Consider the following 15741-nt stretch of genomic DNA (forward strand, 5'->3'; position numbering starts at 1 on the left):
AGGAGAGAGGCACTTTTCTGGAGAGCTATTTCCAGTCAAAGCAGATAGTACTGATCTGCATGATGGCTTGATTTGGTAAGAGTAACTTCTCTGGTTGATGGGGAACTGTGCATAATTCAGGCGTTGTTTGAATAAAAACATGAATATTATACAGATATATGTGGCAAGAATTTCCAGGCAAATGGGGGAATTCTCTGTCATCCAAGATTCTTGTATCTTCCTTAGAGTCTTGACTGAATTGGGACAGGGGAGGTATCTGTTGAAATATATTGCTTGTTAATCGGATTGATTCTGGGCTTCATGCTTGCAGTTCAAATATTTTTTATCAAGCTGGTTTCTGTCTTCTGTACACTTAGACAAATATGCAGAGTACTCTAACTTGGCAGCTTTATTGACATGATAAAATGTGGTAAAACCTGTCTAGCATGGGAGTGAGTTTTTTTACCTCCTCAAAGGGGAGTAATTACTATCTTGCAGCAAATGTCAGATGCTGTCTTGGGAAGGAGTTGGATTTCAGTAGCTTTCACGTATGGCGAAGTCATAGGATATGGTAGGAAGTTATTGCAAAAGCAGGAACTTTTTGCATATAAATCTTCCCCAGCTAAAGACTTTTGTAATGAAATTTGACATTTTATATTGGGTATATTTTATATCAGCCAGAAAAACTAGATTGGTGGTTGGTGGTTACAGGCACCTCTGTACATTGGCATAGATTGCATTTGCACCTTATTCTCTTAAACCAATTGATAGAGTCAAAGTGTAAATGAAGGAACCAGTTGTTTATAAGTGGGAAATGTCATGCAGGAAATGTCCTAGAGGGAGGAAGTTGATCAGCATTTTTAACAAGGGGTTTAAAATTAGTGTATAAATGTCTAACTCTTCTCTATTCTGGGTATGTGCAGCAGTTCAGGGGTTACATTGCGGAAGGCAGAAGTGTCAGTCTATTAAAGTGACTGCCAAATAAAACTTAGATCAGTGAGAGCCAAGCCGAATTGTTGGGGATGTGGCTTCAGGGGATAACTGGGGGAAGGATTAGATTATTTTGATCCTAATATCATGCTGAAAATAGAGAATAAAAAAATATTGCAACACAAGAAGATGTTTGTTACGAATGGGATCCTTTCCCATATGGACATAGAGTGGGGAAGTTTTGCCTGAGGGCATAATAACCAAACCCAACCTTGTTTCCTTCTCCTCGGTTTATGTTCAGGCATTCAGGACTACTATGTGCCTTCCAGATCTCAGTCCAGGCCACTCAGTCAAGAACTGCGTGTTTAATGGCATGATGCCATGCCTGAATGTGGGCTCAGGAGAAGGGAAAACAGGGCTATGGTATGCTCTGTGGAGAAATCCCTCTAGATCCATTAACATTGGAACTGTTGTGCTCAACTAATCTTGCATTTTAATTTCTCAGGTTCTTTATTGAGCCTTTAGCACTATGCCAATTTATTTTAAATTTAATTGATTAAAAAGCAGGTATATCTAAACAGGCCTTTTTTTTTTTTTTTTTTTAATGTAGTGGAAATGCGGACGGCTCTTAGACTCATGGCTCTTAGAGTTTTGGGCAAAAGTTTATATCACTGTGGAGTCAATGTGGGGTCGTATATTCTCAAATGATGATTATATTTCTATCTTTATGAAAATAAAAAAAATCATTATAAAAAAAAAAAAAAAAAAAAAAGCAGGCCCCTGAATGTGCCAACTGTCCCATCACAAAATTCAAAGCTCACATCCAGCAGTCTTCTGTCCTTCTATGACAGTCCTAATATGATTTCTAAGAACAGGCACTGAAAACATAGTGAGCTGCTTTATAGATGACTAGCTTCAAAGCCCATTCCTAAGAACGGCCAAACAGCGTAAGGTGGCTTTGGGCTGCAGTTCGCACCCAGATCAAGTGGGGCAGGCGGGGGCTGGGCAGCTCATTTGCAGGGCCGGGACAGAGCTCCTTAGCAATCAGCTAGTTGGCTCCTTAGCAGTCCTTAATGAGCAGTCAGCAGGCCGGGAGGCCCTCGTCAGCAAACCCAGCCTAGCAGGCCAAGAGGCCCTCGTTAGGAGGCCCTCCACCACAATCCTTTGCCCAGGGCCTCTCCCCGTACGTGCTGCTGGCTTCAGGCACTGAGGCATCTGAGAGCAAAGAGGCTAGAGTCCAGGAACGGAGGGCAGGAGCTGCAAGTGCAGGGTCAATCAGGGCAAAGCTGGCTGCACCCTTATTGGCCCTATTCCAACTTGGACAGCCGGACACGTGCCACCCCCTAGGCTGTTTCGGAAATATATAGAGGAACAACAATGGATAAGGATGTTGCTTATGTATTTGCCTATCAAATGCAAGCCGAAGCCTTAATAAAGTTACACACTCTCCATGCAAAGGGAATTATTTTGCTTCTGATACCCTCCATTACCAGGTCTAATTTCTAAGTTTTAATTTATGCTGCACAGAAACTTCTACTTAAGTTTCATTTAGAAAAAAAACACTTTGGAATATATTAGAGTGATGGACAAAATAAAATAATCCTAACATGACAATTAACTGCTGAAGTTTTTATATTAATTTTCTGTCTTTTTCCCTTAAATTTAAAAGTTCTACTGCAGAAGAAGATGCAGAAAATCCTACAGAAAGTGCTCCTGTTCCTTGTTATCCCTGTGGCACCATGAAAGCTGACCGGAAGGATCTCAGCAGCAAAATGCCTTTTGGAAGCCCCTCTGCCCTGCCCTCAAGACTGTCATGGCCAAATCACTTTTCTGGTGAGGCTGAGGACCTTAATAGAAGTGACTTTCTGTTGGATCCGAGCAGGAGTTACAGTTACCCAAGGCAGAAGACTCCTGGCACACCAAAGAGAAACTGTCCAGCACACTTTACATTTGACTTTGACAAATGTGAGCTTCCAGCTGAGGGAGCACTGCCAGTGACGGCAGAGTTTAGCAGTGTTGTTTCTAGTTGCCCCAAGTCTGCGAGTTACTCTCTTGAGTGCACTGATGAGAAAAGTCTTGCTGTAAGTAGCACGCTGCAGTCCCTCTCATGCCCTGCCTTACCTCCTCGTGCACCAAAACTAGGGGATGAAAAGCCAGGTCTTGACCTGTGTCCACTGCCTCTCAAAATAGATGGTGCTGAAGAAGAGCCTCCAACAATTTCACCAGATCTTTCCGAAGATCAGTATCTTGGTCAGAAGGGCAGGCAGGACTTATTTGCAGCTTCCTATCCTTTCTCATCTCCTCTTCATCTTCAGCTAGCACCAAGGTCTTGTGGTGATGGCTCTCCTTGGCAGCCACCTACAGATTTGTCTGGGCTCTCTATAGAAGAAGTTTCTAAATCATTAAGATTTATAGGCTTATCAGAGGATGTTGTATCCTTTTTTGTTACTGAGAAGATTGATGGCAACTTGTTCGTTCAGTTGAACGAAGAGATCCTTTCTGAGGACTTCAAGCTAAGCAAACTACAAGTTAAGAAAATATTGCAGTTTATCAGTGGCTGGCGGCCAAAAATGTAGTACTAAACCATTCAGCAACACTCAGTGATGTGTTAGAAGCGCCAGGGCTAACAGTATCTCCCATTTTTTGCACTAAAATCATTGTGTACGTGTGTGTATGTAAATAGTAGCAGGAAAAAAAAACCTTACTATGCAGATACTTTAAGTGGTCAGCAGACGTTTTCTACCTAGTGGAAGCATAAAGGTGTGCCTTGTGCATCCCTGAACATTCAGCAGCTGCTAAACAGTGGACATGAAAGGGAATTTAATTTGTACTTACATTGTCTACTAAGACATCATATATTTATTGTTATTGATTAGGCAATGCTGAACAGCACAGAAATATGTTTATTCTGTGTCCTTATCAATAAATGCATTTCCTCTGGGATTTTTATTCTGAAGGCTTACGTATCATGCCTTTAATGTTGCTTTATCCAATGGAAAGTGTTCACTTCTTCTAACAGTTTTAATAACTGTTTTCTTGCAGTGTTGCCTGTAAAAGACACAGGTATGAAATCTTTTTTGGCAATTCATTTAAGCATACCTTATTTGGGATAAGAATAAGATTTCTTGTTATATAACATGTGCTGATGAGTCCTTATTCCTATTCAAAATTCCCAAAGCAAAATAAAAATAACAATTTGCTTAGCTCATTATGACCTCCAGGTGCTGCATATTTCTCATGGGGAAAACAAGTTCACGGTATAGGTCACTAGTTATTTGTTTCTTATAGGAGTTGTTGGAGGTGAGAAAACCTATGCAAGCTCCTGTGCTCGAGTAACCTAGTAGTTTTAGAAATCATGTTTGAGGCTCAGGGGGGTGGAGCATACAGATTTCACAAAGAGCCCCCTACTGTGCTTCCCATAAACTGAGCACCGATTCATCACTGCCTTGTTCACACCATATATTCTATTCCCTGGTCCCTCACTCTTGTGGCTGCATCGTGCTCAGTCATTACCACTTTATAAGTTGGGAAGGAGGAAGAGCTGGGAGAGGCAAGACTGTCAGTAGGCTAAGAGAATCATCTGTGAATCTTGTATGGCTCCCTTTCCCTTAGAATGAATCTGATGAGTTGTCCTAGCAATCCAATTCCTTCTTAGTACAAATTTCCAAGTTAATTTATCATGACATTGTTCAATACACCCTAGAAATTGCTGTGATCAAAGCTGATAGATCCTTTCAGAGTTGTCTTACATAGCATGTAGGGTCAGAAACATACACAAGCGTTTGGTTTCAGACTAAATCTGAAATTTCCACCACTGACTTTCTTCCTTTGTCATTTCTTCAGGTCTCCAGGAGGAGACTTTCAGTGGGAGGCAGGAAAGTTAATTTCTGCCACTAGAAATGGTCAGGATGCAACCTATCCTTTATAAACATACTATATTAAAGACTTTTTTTAACAGTCATTCATCAATAGTAGAGAACAGACAATAAGCAATCTGAATGTAATTGTTTTTACAACCATTTGGCAGATAACCCAAATGCCTTTCTATGTTCTGAACAACTTTTGATACCTTGCTGTTGCTGCCAAAAAGGGATCATTTTCTCTTTGTCTTTGGTCTAACATGCAGAATGAGAGGATGGTCTGCATTGCAGGATAACTTTAGGAGGTGATACCATAGTGCACTACTTTCAGAAACAGTTCCAAGTGCTTTGCTGCTGTGATTTTCATTTTTAAATGGAATTACGGAATATAAAGGCTAACCTAAAGTTTGGGGGAAGGTGAGTTGAGCCCATTTGTTCCTTGGGGATGAGAAAATTGAGGTATACATTTTAAATGCTGTTTTATACTGCATTTCTCAATTTACACATTTTCAACAATAATAACACACAGTAAAACATCCATAAAAGACCTCAGGAAGTTAAAGCAAAGCAAATCCAGCAGCAATAGAATTTCTCAAACACAGCAATAAAAACAGTTTTAAAAGCTATCATATATGGAAGCAGTCAACAGCTGTACAAGTAAGAAGAGCCATTCATCAAAGCAAACTTTAGGAAAATACCAGGTGTTAATGTGGCACTGAAAGATCAACAAATCTGGTGCCAGGCATAGGGTTACAGCGAAGGCATTCCCTAGCTATGAGGCAGCATTCCTGTTCATGAAGGCGACTGTGGATGTCTTTAACAGAGTTCTGCTCTTGTGCTTATTTAAGAGCAGTGGACTAGTTAGCTTCCCCCCAATCTTGCTTGGTATGTTCTTTTTTGCTATAGTAGACAGTAAACATAAGGAAGTTTTGGTTGAGGGCGGATCTGAGTCTGGCATACCACTTCTAATTCCACTGTTTTTTCATCATGGGTTGAACAGCCAGGATAAAAGATTTCATGTTGGCATGTAAGGCAAAAATAATCAGATCTAATTTCTATGTGTGGCTTTGTTGCAGTGTTGTTTTACTATAATCTCACTATTGTTCCCAAAGATAGCTGAAGAAGAATTAACCGAAGACCGCATGCAGAAAGAAAACACTGAACATTAGCAGAGGATTATAGACGGCATAACTTTTATTGTTGGCATACTGGTCAGCTTTGTATAACTGCTGCCTTGCACCCTGTGTCCATACCTGTTGACTTGGACGTTGGTTTACTTGGTAGTTTGTGTACACACCGTCTAGAGCTGCCCCTAGGCACATACTTAAGAAAGGAGAATCCTGAATAATTGGGTGGTAGTCAGATAATTATAGAAATGTTTGTGATCACAGTACTCCTGTGAGAAGGCAAAGAAAATCTCATCTAATTCACCTTTACCGGAGCCCCTTATAATATGGTATATTTTATTCACAAAGTTTTCCAAAACCACATGGGGGGGGGGGTTTGGAGGAGGTTGGGAAAGATCTGCTTTGCTCCTTCCATGATATTTTCTGCAGGATCCAACCCAGAAATTACTGACAAGTGCCTCCGAGTTGTAAATTTGGTGTAGTGGTTAGGAGTGCAGACTTCTAATCTGGTGAGCTGGGTTTGATTATCTGCTTCTCCACATGCAGCCAGCAGGGTGACCTTGGGCTCCCCACAGCACTGATAAAGCAGTTCTGACCTTGCAGTGATATCAGGGCTCTCTCAGCCTCCCCTCCTTCACAGGGTGTCTGTTGTGGGGAGAGGAAAGGGAAGGCAACTGTAAGCCACTTTGAGTCTCCTTCAGGTAGAGAAAAGTGGCATATAAGAACCAACTCTTCTTAATAAGAAAGGGGGTTGATTGTTCTGATTTGAGCAAGTTTTCTCTTGAAGCAAATCAATTCTGTGTTTGGGGCAACCTTTAACATTCATTATTTCACAGCTTTTCTGATGTTTATCAAAGTCTAATCAGTCCTTCACTTATGGCTTAATAGGTTTGTTTAGTCATCTAATTTCACTGACATTTATTTGCGACTACCTACAATTGAAAGAACTGGTTTAAGACCACAGATTTACTCTGTGTCAAGGCTAGTTGACTGTTACAATTTTGGATTACCTTTCAAGTTATTGTTTTAAGGTTCTCATGCTTAAGAAACTAGGTGCTACAACATTTTGGAGCATTTATTAAGGGGCAAAATAAGTATGTCTCCTCCTCCCCATCTGTTCATTCTAGTCCATTGCTTTTTTATGTGGCCATATGAAGTCCAATTACCTTTGTATGTTGTGAGTAACTCTTATTTGAAACTGTAGATGTAGTTCTTCCTATGTTTTTACCCCTCATTGCTACATTGCCTTGTTCAGTTCTGTCTCGTTCAAAATTTCTATTTTAAAAATATCTTTATAAATGTATACATGTGAGAGTGGGGGAAGGATCCTCATCATACAAATTAAAAGGAAGAGAGGGGGGAAAGCTAGAGAAAAGGTATCTATTGCAACATTAATCATTTTCTTAATACTTTTTTTAAAAAAGCAATTAAACATTTAATGTATAATCTAGTTTCTGCAGCCAATAAACTAGAAACCGTTGCTATGACGCATAAAAGTTAGGTTTCTGTTGCTGACCACGTCTCAAGCACACCTTTTCACTCAATTTTAGTAACTGAGTGGATCAGCCAGAATTTACTAATCTAAATCTTCAAATGTACAGCTGATTTCCAGTCATTTTGTAGTTGGCTGCCAAGATAAGATCCATGATCATACTCATATTTTGCTTTTTTTTTTTGCAAAAATCAGACACCAGGCCTGAAAATAATGTTGTTAGTACTTGGTCTATAGTCATTGTAAACCAGTCTCCTTGTCTTATTTGCTTTATAAAGCAAAATTCCAGTGGCACCTATAAGACCAACAAAGATTTATTCAAGACTCATAGTCTGAGGAAGACTGCTTGCACTCGAAAGCTCATGCATTGAATAAATCTTTGTTGATCTTAAAGATGCCACTGGACTCTGATATTGTTGTGTTGTGCTGCTTCAGACCAACACGGCTACCAACTTGAATCAACATTTATTTCAGTTCTCATATTTCATGAGCTGGAACTCACTTGTTTAGATAGATACATTATAGCCAGAAGCACTGAACAATTCATAAAATCTTCACAATTGATTACTTAGACTCAGTTACAGATAACATGATATTGTTCGCATAGAAACTTATTCTGAATTCTGCTCCACCCAGACAGAGTTTCTCTAGACCCCCCTAACCCAGGGGTGGTCAAACTGCGGCCCTCCAGATGTCCATGGACTACAATTCCCAGGAGCCCCTGCCAGCATTTGCTGGCAGGGGCTCCTGGGAGTTGTAGTCCATGGACATCTGGAGGGCCACAGTTTGACTACCCCTGCCCTAACCTTAACTGTGAATGGCTCAGTGCTTAGTGCAAATAACAACGCAGATAGGAGCATCCCTGATGTGTGCCTTGAAACAACTGGAAGCTAACAGGCAATGTGAGGTATTCCATTTCCTTGCAGACAAGCACATGATGGAGAGTAATAGTTCATATCATTCCTAATAAAGAACCATCTATTCCAAAAATTTTAAAGACTGAAAAAGGAAATCCCATTCCAGTCTGTCAAAATGAAGTTTCTTATCATGATCGTCCATTGATGGTGAGAGAGAGACTCACACTAATTCATAACGGTTGCAATAAGTGGTACTAATCGATCAAAACTTCTCCATGTAACAAAAGGCCCCCAGTGTCATTTGCAGAGCCCCACTTTGTTCAGAGATCTGCCTTCTTGCTGAACTAGAGACTAATTACCAAAATGTTTCCATGGTGGTATTCCACTAACAGAACAAGGAGAAGAGCCCAGAACACTTGGCAGGATTCTCCCTGCCTTTTCCTAATGCAGGTTGGAGGTGGAACTCAGAATCCTGTTGGACAAGGAACCTGTTGTCAAAGTTCCTTTGGAATAGAGCAGAAGTTAACTGTACAACCTCCTGTACATATTCTGATGAAACAGCCTTTAATCTTAAATGTATGTTGGATAAAGGATCAAGATTAAAATGCTGGCTAAGAGCTGTATTTATATAACTTTTCCCTTTAGGAACAGTGTGATGGCTAAATTCCTTTCTATTGGAACCCTTTCATGTGCACAGGAACAAAATATAACAAAGATTACAAAAAATATTTCCCAACAGGTTTTCACATATGTTTATCTTCAGGAGAAGAAAGTAAGGAGAAATTAGTTCCACCATAATGTACCTGTTGCAGTAGTTTCTTGAATTTACCAAAGTCCTCATAAATTGCTCTGTATTATTCAATTCCTTTTATACAGGAAGGCCGCCATCCTAAGCACATTACTTGGGAGCAGCCCCACTGAACTGGACTTTCTTCCAAGTAAGCATGCACTGGATCAGGCTGTTAGCGATAAAAACTTAGTTTTAGAGTACTTGCTTAATGATATACGGTACATGCACTTTTAAAAGCTGTTTGCAGCTAAAACGTTGTGAGTTAGACTAGATTTATTTTGCTTTGTCATAGCCACATTATGGTAATTACGTTATGTATTTTAATTTTATAATGGGAACAGCTTAATTTGAAAAAGATAAAAAAGTCTATACAAACCTTCCTTAAAAGCTAAAATATTTAGTCCTAAAAATCTCTTCTTTGGAAATCTTTGGTTCCCTACTACTTTGAAGTATATTAATGCAAGAAATTTACTTCAGATACAGGTTGTAGTATAGAGAGATTGACCAAACCTTTTAGGATATGTGACATCCTAAAGAGATGTAGGTTCATGTCTCACATGGTTCACATTACTGGCATACTCCACTATGAGTGGGACCTGCACAACGGGGCTGAGAAAATCTGTAGTAGTCCGACCTGATGTTGTCTAGAGCGTAAAAACTTGTGCCTTAACCATACTAGTTCAATAGTTGTTAAGTAGCTTGAGAGGAACCAACCTGAACTTTAATTCTACATCTGAATAATATGTGTGTGTGGCCTCAGGGGAACTAGAAGTCTGCCATCTAGAAATACGGAACAAGCTGCATCTAGGTGCTAGAGAATGGCTGAGTTGCATGAATCCAGCTCAACTCATTGTGAAGTACAGACTGCAGCGTTCAAAGTTAACATAACAATGTAGTGCTGTTGCCTACATGCCCAGACTGGCACATGGGCCTCTTTGCTTTCCTACCATCATTAGTATTATATTTCGGGCAGTTGCAATTTGAACATTAACTTCCATGGTTTAAATGTTTTTGAAATGAAATTATAGAATGAATAGTACCTTTAATTAAAATGAGATTACCTTTAATTGAAACAGTTCTTTCATAAGAGAACCCAAATAAAAGATGGAAATAACATTGCCTTGGTTATATTTCTAGATTGTGAAAACTATTTCCAGGCCTAGTTAAATATCTAGACAGGGGGGAGAGCCTTTCCATAGAATAGTTTTAAATCTGGAAATAAATGAAGTATAAAATGACTGGCAAAATGCCATTCTTAGACTGTGCTTGTATCAACCAAGTAACTTCTGGAATTAGCTGTTCAGCTTCAAATGGTTTCCGTGTATAAAATATATATTTCTGAACAACCTCCAAGTTATTGGTTTAGTGAATATTGTAAAACTCAATGTTTGTGTGTGAAAGTCTGTGTTGGCTTGAACATCTCTGTAAAATTAGGGGTGGGAAATGTTTATTTAAACAAGGTGCAAATAAATAACCCTATAATGTACATGAATAAATGTCCATGATTTATTGTAATTATATTACTGTATATTAAAATATTATTTTCATGATATTTGAAATGTGTACAGCTCAGTTATTTCATTGTTAAAATGGGTAGTTTAGAATTAACAACTAGGGATTCAACAGAGAGATTATTCAGTTACAAGTAGTTGAAATAAAACTATGAGCAGGTTTTAAAAAAAAACATATAGGCAAGAATTTACAATGTATAGTTTGTGAATTCCAGCACTACTTGTAGACTTTGACAGTCATAAATGCATATAAAGACCAGATATCAACTTGATGCTAGTACTGCTGACAAGGAGATTGTATGTTTCGTCCTCCTCTCACTCACATGAAGTCCTCCCACTCTTTCCTAGTAAGCATTATATTAGCAATGATATGTAGTGTGGTTAGCTTTGGCCCCCAGGACTCAAATGAAGGCTCGAGACAACAGTGTGCATTTAACTAGCTTATTTAAATTCATTCAAACCTCCTGAACAATGTCATCAGTTAATTATGCTAATAGTTAATTGAGGGTGTGCTACACTAGGCAGCCTGTCATGGCTGCCTTTGTTTTGGTAAATCCACCCTGGCTTCAAACTAAGCTAGTGGGTACTTTGGCTTTGCTTATCCTTGCCAGCACACAGAGTGCTGAGAGGCGTCCAGTCCCCTACCATGTTAAGCCACTACCAGCTTAGGGAAGATGTTGCTCAGCATCAAAGGTGCCCCTTCCCAAGCCCCATCCTGCCATCCAATGAGTGATGGCCTGATCAGGACACGCCCTCCATCACACCCAGTGACTCAGGGTGCTCACTGCTTATCCCTGCCTAAATGAGCAGTTCACTTTATCTTTGCCAAACAAGGGGGTTAGCCTCACTTAACACGCCTTGCCCTACCTGAGAACTATAAAGTCACGCAGGTCCTGACATAGATCTGCCAAGAATAAGTCACATCCCTCTTGAGAGAGATGGACCCCATCATTCCTAAAGAGATGAGACAGATTAAATCAAATTGCCTAATGTGGGATGCAAACCCCAACTTCAAAACAGCTCTGCCTGCGCCATTCTTTTTCAAGGGACTTAGTTGCCCTCCTCCAGACTCTGCTGTAAAAGCTTTAACCAAACAATCCTGACTCTTGATATTAACTCACCCTATTTCAATCCCTAATTACTCTGTGCCTAAGAATGAATCCCTGGGTTTGCCTTAGTCATTCTCACCCAAATTCAACACCAGGAGCTCCAGATATCTGCCCTCAGAACCTGATGGAGAGAAGACAGGAGCCAGCTCTACAATACCCCTCTTCTACCATGCTGCGGCACATTGGTGAGGGGGATATAATCCCAGCTATGCCCCTAATTCCAATGTCTTTGGCCTGTCTGCTAGCTCCCACTACCGTGGAATGTCCAAGTGTCATGGCTCAAATGGTATTCAGGGGAAAAAAATCTAATCTTACTGAATCTGACATGTAAGCTTTTGATTTCCATCTCTGAGTTCTTTGAATAGCTAGGTTAGACATCCCGTTTGGCTGCCATAGAAGCTGCATTATGCAAAATGAGTGAATGCCATACTCAGCTGCCAATAAGCGCACTTCTGCCAAAACGCCTCTCGTTGGTGTCCAAAATTGGAATTGTGGCGTACCATTGGTATGCTGAAAAAGAGAGCCCTCATGCATCCCCACCAAGGGTATCTCAGGCCACAAGCCCCTTGTCTCATCCTCACCATTGGAAAGGTGGGACGGTACTGGCAGCCATGAGAGGGTGGCCCATAATCAAACTGCCCATGCTAGAGGGAAGGCCAGACGGGCAGCAGGCTGCTTGTGGCCATTGCATGCACTGTTGAGTTGTCCTCCATTCACTATGGCAGATGTCACTGGGTGTGGGCCAGTCAGGGTGTGTGGTTCCCACTAACTGCAGGGGCTTGATGAGGCCCAGTACACCCCCATTACATATGTTGTCCAGGGCATGAGCCACAGTCACAATACCCTAAATACTCCATTGAACATGACAACAAAACAACACTGTTTCTCCCATATGCTCACAGCTACAACAAAAGCAAGCCAAATATGCACCAGATAGTCTGATCAGGTGATGAGGCTTCTTCACCCTCTTAGTTGTATCAGCCAGATGTCTCAGAAAGGCCTATTTAAATTTCTATACAGCGGTCTTTAAATGAACTGCAGTTCTACTGCAATCTTATTGAGCACTGCTGCACTGAAGTTCCTTTTTAAATGGCCTGCTGCTATAATTGTGGGACTGAGTATGCAGGAAGGTTTTGTGTTTTATTTGCTTCAATACAGCCAAAGAGGAAAGTCAGGGCCATTCTGCACCCAGAAAATATCGTGAAATGCTTACCTCTTGCTGACACCATACTTTTGGCGTTTTGCATGACGTCATCAACATCCAGTGTCCCAGCAACACCCTCCATTTTAAAGCACCACTTGGGGAATTGCATAAAGTGGATCCCCCAAGATTTGTAGCATGAGCAAAGAAGAGCAACCAGGAAGCCACACATGAAGGAAATGTGTGGAGCTGAAGTAGCTCTATCTCCGCCTCCAGTGCCCACCCTTGCACCTGCCTCCCTCTCCATTCTCCCAGGAACAGGACTTTTTTCTTTTTAAAACCAAACTGCTTGGAGCAATGAATAGGTGTTAAATCATCCAGGCACAGCAAAAAAAAAATTTTCCCCACCAGTTAACACAAAAAGTATGCCTCTCTAGCCCTCCCCCCCCCAAAAAAAAATCGGGAATAAGATTACCTTATTAAAGCTTCAAGGCTCATAAATCAAAAGGGGTTGCAGTAAAATAAGCACTATGCATCTATGATGCATAGGCATAGCAATGGAGAAGTTTTACTATTTAAAAACATTAGCTTACATTGCAGGCCCTTTAAACCATGGAGAAAGGTGATTGGCTGTGTGGCTTGACTGACAGGCAGAGTCGTATTTGTAGTGCGTTCCTCTCCTTCGCCATTTCAAGCAGGCATGGGGAGTGATTAGAAGCATGAGAAGGTGGCAAAGGGAAACAAGAAATCCAGGAGGTGCAAAATGGCTAGAGGCATGATTTTGTATAGTGTTTCCCCATGGAGCTGGTTTAACGCTATTTTTTCCGATGTGCAGAATGATCCTCATTTTTTTTAAAAAAAAGACAAACCCCAAAGATGAAGGAATGAAAAACATGAAGGCACAAGTGAATGGGCACAACTTATGTGGGCATGGAACAGGTTTTCCACTAGCATTCCCAGCAATATTGTCTTAACATTCTGGAGTGTAAATGGAACATCACTTCATCTCAAGGAGTGGCTTGGTGTATACAAAAGAAAATTTGAAAGTATATAATAACATGCAAATTAATTACATAACAAACCATGGGCAACTACCTTTCAAAAGACTTGACAAAACAAAGACAATAACATGCCTGGGCCTAGAGGTCCATTTTAACTGCCAGACTCTCCTGGAGTAGGGGGAGAATTACATTTTGCCATCCCATCTGTCATCAGAGAAACTGACATGAAAGAACAGCTGGGCCACTATTTCCTTTTTAAAGGGGAAGATTCATTCATAGATATTATCATCTCCAGCTTTGTCTTTACAAAATAAATAGTCACTCCACGGTTATGAAAGCTAGTCAAAAGGACGTTTGAGTCTTTGGCCTAGTACTAAGACACTCAAGGTAGTATTCATAGGTTACATGTCATAACTGCATAGTTTCATTCTGCACAGTTGAAAGTACACATGCAAAATTTATAAAATTTTAAATTTATCTTTTCAGGGAGCAGCTGTTATGGCAGGCATTTAAATGGGCAGCTTGAAGGTCAGCTCACTCTATTGCTTCACCTTTGGGAAGCCGGGAGAAGAAATATGCAGGACTATTAGCTGTAGGTATTATAATGAAAATAAAGAGCATCTATAAATGCTGTGGCATTGACCAGGAAATTCAATGTCAACTCACTAATTTCATCCATTTAGATAAATGGATAATGAGACTTGTGGGTTAATATTGATAAGATACCCCCTCCCTCCCCCCCCCACACACAGAGCATATCTTTAGCACTGTCTGCTCATAGCCACAAATACTTTTATAAAGCTATTTTGTGTCTGATAAATGTGAGGCATTGAGAGGATTTTGCAATGGGATGTACAATAGAAAGATCCATATTGTGTTAATAGGTAAAAGCCTGTGAAGTTAATAAGGCATTGATGTTTTTATTATCTCTTCCTCTTCATACTTATATAACTCTGTTACATAGTGTTAGCAAGATAATAAAAGCAAGCCTTGGTGATAGAACTCCTCTCTTTATTTCGTTTTTTTACTGAGCTAATGGCACTTAGCATAAGCTGGCCTTTAACACCTTAATAAAGAAATGGGGAAGCAATTTTAATGAAGAGAGGCAAATACTATTATCCCAAAATGCTTCACTAAGAATGGGTGTGAGTGAACACCACAAATAATTTCTGGAATTGCAATAACCTTCCTAGAAGAGAAGCTAACAGCTTTTTACCTGTTGAGTTCACAAAACAATGATTGGGTTGAAGGGGAGAAGCTGTGGAGCACAGGTGATTGTTAACATTTTCTCTCTCGACTCAGAATGGTAGTGTCCAATCCCCCCATCTGCTTTGTTTGAACTCTGGAATTTAAAGAGCAGTTTAAGGGGGAGCCTTTTGTAGAGAAGTGGTTAATAAAAATAATAAAATTCAGAGGCGTGCACCCTGATATTGAGCCAACAGATGTGTGACAGTGAGGGAACTGCATTCCTAGAGACATGTTATGTTATGGAAACAAAAAAGTTCATAAGGCTTATGCCCATGGGTTGACCAAAAGGCAGGAGGGACAAAATTCTCAGGGCTCAAGTCAGCTACAGGGTCCCTACTGCATTTGAGAAATGCATTTACTGTAATCTAATGCAGTTGTGCATTGCAGCCACTAGAGGTGCAGGGAAGGCAGAGCACAACAAACAGGAGTTCTGACCTGGCCTTACTACAACTTTTATTAAGAGGCTGAGGGGAAACCTTTGTTTCACAGGTCATGCTAAATTCATCGGCAAAGCCAACCCTGAACTAAGGCAAGACCAGCCTGCACAAGCTAATCATTGCCAGGATGAACCTCCTACTAATGTAGAAGTTGTTATTTCAGTTGTTATTTTCAGCATTCTATGGCAGTGGTCCCCAACCTTTTTATCACCGGGGACCGGTCAACGCTTGACAATTTTATTGAGGCCCGGGGGGGGGG

General features: G+C 40.5%; 1 protein-coding gene across 4 annotated transcripts in view; it reads left to right on the forward strand.

The window, feature by feature from the left end:
* Nucleotides 1-3865, forward strand: part of GAREM1 (GRB2 associated regulator of MAPK1 subtype 1) — an 83647-nt gene extending 79782 nt beyond the window's left edge. For all 4 annotated transcript variants that reach the window (XM_077352509.1, XM_077352510.1, XM_077352511.1 and 1 more), the window contains one exon: nucleotides 2579-3865. In XM_077352509.1, the coding sequence (XP_077208624.1) occupies nucleotides 2579-3485 (907 nt within the window). In that variant the 3' untranslated portion in view covers nucleotides 3486-3865. The remainder of the gene's footprint in view (nucleotides 1-2578) is intronic.
* The last annotated feature ends 11876 nt before the right edge of the window (nucleotides 3866-15741 follow it).

This window comes from Paroedura picta, chromosome 9 (assembly GCF_049243985.1).
Source record: "Paroedura picta isolate Pp20150507F chromosome 9, Ppicta_v3.0, whole genome shotgun sequence".
Taxonomy (NCBI): Eukaryota; Metazoa; Chordata; class Lepidosauria; order Squamata; family Gekkonidae; genus Paroedura; species Paroedura picta.